This window comes from Condylura cristata, unplaced genomic scaffold (assembly GCF_000260355.1).
Source record: "Condylura cristata isolate star-nosed mole 26May11 unplaced genomic scaffold, ConCri1.0 scaffold00015, whole genome shotgun sequence".
NCBI classification, from domain to species: domain Eukaryota; kingdom Metazoa; phylum Chordata; class Mammalia; order Eulipotyphla; family Talpidae; genus Condylura; species Condylura cristata.
The window spans coordinates 7,273,228-7,281,549 of NW_004567116.1; the positions used below are offsets into that span (position 1 = coordinate 7,273,228).

Here is an 8,322-nt window from a genome sequence, read left to right on the forward strand (position 1 = left end):
GTTCTAAGTAACGTAGGCCTGTGTATTAGTATCAACACTAATCTGAGATAACTTTCACATCTGCGTAATGAATGTTTTATACCAGCTACAGTGATTTCTATCAGTCTTGAACAGAATCATGTGTGAAAGGCAATTGATCTTTGCCCATAATAATCATTTAAATATTTTATATAAGGATATATAATCATGATTGAATTTAGTCAAATCCATTATCAATTCTTTTACAGATGCTCCTGTGTACTTTATCTTTACCAATATCTTTATTTCTTTATATCAACTATTATTAAGTAAACTCCTAACTGACTCTATCTCTATCTTCTTAAATTGAAGCCCACTTCACTGAGGATTATGCAGAGATCTTACTGGAATTATAAACATGATTTGCCTTCCTTCAATTTCTCTACATTTTCCCACCCATATTCTTAATTTCTAAACCACATTTTACTATTTTCTAGAAATAAAAAGGCATTTTATAAACTTTTTATAATAGATTTCCAATTGCTTCCCTGGCTTACCTGCTACTATTATGCAATCCATGCTTTCCAGCCAGATTATTATCTCAATAGTCACAGGTACATATGTGGCATTCTATTTATCTGATAACATATGTTCTTCAGGTCCATACTCTTATCAAACACTCCACCTGGGAGGAAATTTGAGTCATCTTCAGAAACTGGGAAATCATTATTTTAATTAAAAGCACAAAATACAAAACATCATAAAATTGAAAATCCAATAGGATCTAGGCATTTCACATTTAGAAGAATGAATGATTTAACAGATTCAACAATAATAACAAGTGATTTCATTTTTTTTCAGGTAATGAAATAAGCATTGGAATATACATGGAGACTAGAAAAAATGTCACAGAATTTGTTCTACTGGGACTCTCTGAGAACCCAAAGATGCAGAAAATCATATTTGTTGTGTTTTTCCTGATCTACATCATCTCTATGGTAGGAAATTTGCTCATCTTGGTCACCATCATTGCCACCTCATTGTCAGCATCCCCCATGTACTATTTCCTGGCTTATCTCTCCTTTATTGATGCCTGCTATGCCTCTGTCAATACTCCTAAACTGATTGCAGATTCACTCCATGAAAAGAAGACAATTCTGTTCAATGGCTGTATGGCCCAGGTCTTCGGGGAACATTTATTTGGAGGGGCTGAAATTATAATGCTCACTGTGATGGCCTACGACCGCTATGTGGCCATCTGCAAGCCCTTACACTATGCGACCATCATGAATCGAAGGATATGTGACCTGCTAATGGGTGTGGTGTGGGCAGGAGGCTTTCTTCACTCAACCATACAGATCCTCTTCATCTTGCCACTGCCCTTCTGTGGTCCTAATGTCATAGATCACTTTATGTGTGACCTGAATCCTTTGCTCAACCTGGCCTGTATGGATACTCACACTCTAGGGCTCTTTGTTGCCGCCAACAGTGGGTTTATGTGTATGTTGAACTTCCTCTTCTTAATGGTCTCCTATGTGGTGATTTTGCATTCTCTAAAGAATCATAATGCAGAGGCAAGGCAGAAAGCCCTCTCCACCTGTGTCTCCCACATCACGGTGGTCGTCTTGTTCTTTGGGCCCTGCATATTTATGTACCTAAGACCTGCTGTTACTTTACCCATTGATAAAGCTGTTGCTGTGTTCTACACAATGATAACTCCCATGTTAAATCCCTTAATCTACACCTTGAGAAATGCCCAGATGAAAAATGCCATTAGAAAACTGCTTAATAGGAAAACTTTCCCAGATGACTAATAAATGTTCTTGGAGTCTGACTTTGATTCAGCTGAAGAAAGGATCAAGTGGATTTTTTGAGTGACTTCATGAAAAAATATTTATGGGATGAATAAAAATCATTAACTGCCCTCATGATAGATTCTCCATTTTATGGAGTATTAACACGTGTAAGGAAATGAGAAAAACTAGTACCACTCTTTGAATATTCAGAATATCCCACAAATTGGGGCTTGCTTTTATTTTCTTTATCTATGTGTATTATTCATAGACTCTTCTATCAAATGTAAATATGTAAATAGTAAAATATTTTTGTTTACATAGTAAATGCTGTAACAATCCACTTAGATAAATACCATAATTATCTACATTTGGCAAGTGAGGAAACTCACAGAAATGTGTAGTCAACAAAGCAAGTATATTGAGAACAAGTAACCAAAGGATGTTAGATTTCTCATCCTATCATAACAGCTTACAAGGTCACACAATGATTGAAATTGATGCAAGAAAATTATGAGTTGCTATTTATTGAACAGGGCTTTGTTAGTCGTTATATAAAATATACATATTATGTGTATATAAATATTATAAATATTATGTGTATAAAATTTTCCTGTACTAATTTTGTTCAATTTTATGTATCTTAATAAATGGTAATATGTTGCTTGTAACATTTTGGTATCACACTATGTTAAGAATATAAAAGCAATGAGTCACTGAAGCTTTTGATGATAACTAACAAGAATATGCTACATGCCAAAATATTTTGTACAAATGTCACTATCTTCAAGTGTTAACCCATTAGAAAACTTTAAAATAAAATTAATAAAACATTTAAATTTCAACAAGAAGTTTAATTTATTGAAGAACCACCCCATGCTATTAGCATACTTGCATGATAGGTAACAGTCATTTATATGAAGCAGCATGATGTCTGATTTATGACATTACTGAGTGAATGAATAAAAGGATAACAGAAGATAATTCTATCAACTTGAAAAAATAAATAACAATGAAGAGAGTTTTTCCCCCCTTTATCTGATTCATTCTGAGGATCTTTTAGGGAGATTGTCATTTGTTTCTTCTTTAATTGAATGGAGAATCTCAGTGTATGAGCAAATACTAACTTTAATATCCTGTGCTCTTGGAAAAATGTTATCATCTCATGAATGTAGACTCCCTGTGTTACATTTCTCTACTATCAATTTTATTTCTAATATTTTAGTGTGAATTTTTTTAGAATGGATATCACTGACAACTTTGCAATTTTGGGAGAAATAATGTTCATTTACTCCTCTGTCCATCATTATTAATCAAAAAGAAAATCTCATCTCTATAATGTAACAGACACCTTGATAGTTGCACTTCAGAAGTGAATAAACAGAACTAGGTCCTCACTTCCCTGAGCTTAGGGTACACTGAAAGATTCCCAGGGACATTAATGAATGACAACAATGTTATAAATGTAAAGTTGTGGAATACAGAGAGGTAGAAAAGCAAACTTGAGGGACACAAAACAATGAACTGACAGGCAATGAAAACTTAGACAAAGCTGAACCAGGAGTAGAGAGGAAAGGGGATAAACGCGGAAGGGAGAATATGAGGGAGGAACAGCCCAAGTGAGAGGGTGATGGGCTCAGGGGTTTTGGTGGGAGAGCTATGGTGACCACACCAAAGGGCAGAAATCACATATTCAAAAATTAAATTAAAAAAGACCCCATTTCTGAAAGTTTAAAATTTCTCTCAAGTAGAAGAAAACAAATCAGCAGAGTGAACAGGCATGAGCTGGATGGGGAGCATCCTTGGGAAAGGAAGACATAACCCAAATCAAGGACAGTATGAGCACACCTGATCTCTGCAATATGCTGAAACTGTTGCTCTAGTAATTCATTGTGATTTGCTGAACCCCTACTGTGTGTCATAAATTTGCAGATCACTGACTTTGTAAGTGAAAGAAGCAAGACATAAAATTGGATAAAATGGCCAGAGACACCAACCAGCACTTGGAGAAATAGATGTGCTGGACTAGCAAAAGCAGAGCAATGCACGTTATTGTCATGATTGGAGGGTCAAGGAGAGAGTTCTGAAATCTAATGGTGTCAGTGAAGATGCAGAACTTGGTGGACACTGCTGTATCCGCTCAAGTCCCCTTTCCCAGGCTGTGGAAGCTGCAGAGTCTCTCCCTACTTGGAAGAAAGGAGTAGCTACCGTAGGGGCAGTGCATGTCCACAATTTAGTCACCCTGACCAGAAACGACTGGATATGAACAGAGACGCGTGCCCTGGAAATGGGAGCTAAGACACAGGGCTGAGATGGGTTGTGTGATTTGTGAGATATCCAAAAAAGAGAACATTAGGTTATTAGTATCTCCTTAATGAAAATCCAAGAAAAAACATTATGAGGGGAAGAGAGATCATTGGGAAAGACACAGATTTTGGAATAGCGAACACACCGCACAATGCCACAAATTCTTACGATGCATGATGTACAAAACCGGGAGTGAACCAGAAAGTAACTGCTACCACTGAGTGACGACCATGTGCCAGGGTCCATCCATCACTGGTAACTCATGAACCAATTGCTGATGTTGGGAGTGGACAGCGGCTGCAGGGTGTGTCTGTGTGAAGCCAGTTACATGTGAAATCTATTTATCTTCTTTCTTTCTGATGAAGCTAAATTGTTTAAAAAAAAAAAAAGTAAGTTCTTACCAAAAAGCCCCACTTTCCTTGGACTCAAAGTCCACTGGGCTTCCTTTCCTCTTTTATAGGTGCATGTACATAAATGCAAAGTTTGGGGGATTTCAGACAACTCATTTTGTTATCAATGCATCATTATGATAATCATAAAGGCGCATTCTATGAATATGAGTATGAATCTACATATTTTATATTTGAAAAATAAACCTTTACAAATAGAGATGTTATATAAATAGAAAGATGCTATGTTTGAAGTCTTGTTGATATACTTTTTCAGGAATATTACAAGTGGCTTTATGGTATGACCCCATGTGTAGGTGAAACTTGTCTTTCCCTACACCTCTCCACCCATCTATGTCTATGAAGGCATCACTCTCTTTTGCTTTTTTTAAAATAAGTTTTCTTTGTCCTAATGAAAAAATGTATTTCCTTCCTCTTTCAAATAACATGAAATAACATTTTCTGGTACAATGAATTTTTGGTCATTTTCAATATGTTCCTTTTCAAGCTTTAGACTGAAAAAAGTTGGGTGATTTTTTTAAAGCTACATTTATATCCATTTATAATTGTTTTTCTTATTAGTAACTGCTGATATTAACTTTGCTTTCCTATAGGCACAGCTGTTCTAATTAATTTTACCTTCCTCATTATTTTTTCTGCTTTCACGTTTGTACAGTCACTCCAGACTAACTGTGGCATTCATTGCATTTACATATCCTAGCTCATTCCATTTTTTCCTTACCCTCCTTTACATAAAATAATTTCATCTGATGTCTTCTATGCTGTGGTATTTGAATGTAACTTAGGAGACTTAAGTTAAAATCTGTTAAGCATGCACAAAAGTCTAACATCAGTTTCTTCTGCTTGTCACAGAAAAAAGAAATCTCTTCCTCATTATACTTACAAGGTGATTTGTACCACAATATATGTTTTTAACTAATAATTTTTAATGTTAAATAGTTTAAAAATACTAGTTCAACTTGTTTATTAAACTAATAAACTGTAATCTACATTGACACAATATTTACAAAAATTCATGTTTACATTTAAGTTAACACTTGTTATTGTCCAATCTATACCATTTTTTTTAAAGATTTATTTATTTATGCATACAGAACTTGGGTACAGGCAAGAAGTGCAGGAGCACTGAGAGGATTCACCAGAGACAGTGTGGGGAGCAGAACAGGCTGACTGACAAAGAACACTGCTGAGGGGAGCAGCGGGCAGGTCAGGAGAGGTCTGCCGCGCCATGTGGGTCACCTCTGGGGAAGGAATTGAACTGATGCTGAAGTGGCTTTAGTTTCTTAGTACTGTGGTTTAACCCACAGTGCCACCAGGGAGGGCCTCCACTCTGTACCTTTGACTACTATAATGACAGGTCAAGCATGTTAGTAATATAAAGAATAGTTTCAGTACCTCAAAAACATTCTCAAAGCTTCTCTATTTTACCCTTTTACCCACCCCACTGTGACCCCACCACCACCCCATCCTTGGCAGGCTCTCATCACCTCACTATTTCTGTGCCTCCCCTATTGCAGAGGCTCACAGAGGTGAAACCATCCCATAGCTGCTTTCAGAAGGACAGCTCACCTGAAATGTATATTTAAGTTCCCGCCTTTGCTTCATGGCTTGTTACTTCCTTTCTTTTCAGCTCTGATAATAGTCCATGGTCAGGATATACCACAGTTAATTAGTTCACTTACTGGGTGACATGTTGGCTATGACCCAGGTTTGACGATATGGATAAAGCTGCTCTACACATCCCTGGTAAGTCAAAATGCATTTTTGTTTCTTTGTTTTTACAATACATACATATTTTTTCATTTTTAAATAATTTCTCTTTGTAGTAGGAAAGGTCTTTTGGAATCAATGAAACCAATTTATTGATTTTAGGTAAATATGAGTGGGTTGACCAGTGGGTTGCAATGCCAACCACCTTGTTTTCATTTTTGTTGTTGTTGTTGTTATAGATTCTCACTCTCTCTTCCTAGCTATGGTTTATTATGAAAAGAAGTTAGAAATATTGTACCATTTTAGATACACTCTAAATTTATTTTTTAATAACTGATTTCTGAATGACACTTGATGTATTGTGAATAGCTTACCAGAAATTTAATTACTTAAATATTAAATTTCAACTTTCCTATTAAACAGAATGCATATTATGGACTTAATATAATTATAAACAAAATTACATTTTAATGATAAATATAAACATTATACTGTTTTCATTGATCCAATAATTTTACATATATATTTTTAGCATGTTCCACAAAAACAAAGTTTCCTCCACTTAATTTCATGAGTTAAGATGTGTAACCTTATTTCACACATTTATTTCTTTTAAGATAGAAGGTGGACTATACAATCCAGGAAAGCCACTTGATATTTTCACTTATATCTACCCTTCTTAGTCATTAAGTTCCTTCAGATTACTTGGGTATTTCTTTTGAAATCAGTGTTTGACACCAAAGTTTCCGCATGGTGTTTTTCATCTCTGCATTTCTCAGGGTATAGATTAAAGGATTGAACATAGGAGCAACAATGGTGTAAAACAGGGCAAATATTTTGTCCTCAGGAAAAGTAGCAGGAGGTCTAAGGTAGATGAAGATCACAGGAGCAAAGAATAAGATGACAACAGTGATGTGAGACCAACAGGTGGAGAGAGCTTTGCGTCTTCCCTCAGCAGACTGATTTCTTAAGGTGAATAAAATAATGCCATAGGAAAGAAATAAGACAACAAAGATAACTAAGGCGATTATACCTGAAAGAGCAATCACAAGGACTCCAGTGACATAGGTATTAGTGCAGGCAACTTTTAACAAAGGAAAAATATCACAAAAATAGTGGTCAATTTCATTAGGACCACAGAAAGGCAACCTGATAACCATAGAAAATTGAGGAAAGGAATGAAGAACACCACCAGCACAAGCCCCTAAGACCAGCAGATTGCATCGTGTCCTGCTCATGATAATCATGTAGTGGAGAGGTTTGCAGATGGCAACATAGCGATCAAAAGCCATGACGGCAAGGATTAAGACTTCAATCATTCCAAACAAGTGCATGGCAAAGACCTGAAACATGCAGCTGCTATAGGAAATGGTCTTTCTTTCCACTAGCAGATCCCCTATTAATTTGGGTGTGACAGTGGAAGTATAGCAGATGTCCATGGATGACAAGTAACTGAGGAAATAGTACATTGGCTGGTCAAAAAGAGGACTGCAGCGAATGGATACAAGGATCAGAAGATTTCCTGCTAATAGAGCAATATAACAAAGTAAGAAGAGCACAAAGCAAAATATTTGTATGTTTTGTTCATAAGAAAGTCCTAGAAGAATGAATTCTGAGATGTTTCTCTGGCTTTCCATGTATTTGAGTTTTGTGTATTCCATACACAAAGGAAGTGTATCTGAAAGAAATAAAACATAAACTTAATGAAAAATCAAATATGAATTCAAAAATATAAAAGTCATAAAAGAGTTACGAATAGAATCTTAATATTAACTGAACTTGACTTATTGAATGGATTGTTTTTTTTTTCCTTTTTAACAAAATTTTCAGGCCAACTATAGATCTGAGGCATAACAGCAGGGGGAGGGAGAGGTTGGACTTCAAAACAAGGAAGGGAAGCGTAAAGAACTAAGGCATAGTTCACAGATAAGAAAGTGATAGGTGGCTTTTGGGGAGTTCATCTGCAGGGAGAAATCAAATACCATATAGAAATGAGCAATGGTTGCCCCTCTGTGGTGGCACAATGGTTAGAGTGCAACACTATGAGCTTTCATTGTTTGGAGTACAGTATTCTTTCCTATGTGACACAACTGGTCAAAGTGTCATATTAAGACAATATACCTATAGTTATATTAAAAAATATA

The 8,322-nt window shown here is 35.8% G+C and overlaps 2 protein-coding genes across 2 annotated transcripts; one reads left to right on the plus strand and one right to left on the minus strand.

The window, feature by feature from the left end:
• The first annotated feature begins 845 nt into the window (after nt 1-845).
• On the plus strand, nt 846-1,772 carry LOC101627328 (olfactory receptor 4C46-like). Its single transcript, XM_004683531.1, has one exon. It carries the CDS (start codon nt 846-848, stop codon nt 1,770-1,772), a length of 927 nt encoding a protein of 308 aa, XP_004683588.1.
• A 5,107-nt stretch (nt 1,773-6,879) lies between these two features.
• On the minus strand, nt 6,880-7,815 carry LOC101627561 (olfactory receptor 4P4-like). Its single transcript, XM_004683532.1, has one exon. It carries the CDS (start codon nt 7,813-7,815, stop codon nt 6,880-6,882), a length of 936 nt encoding a protein of 311 aa, XP_004683589.1.
• Nucleotides 7,816-8,322: the final 507 nt, after the last annotated feature.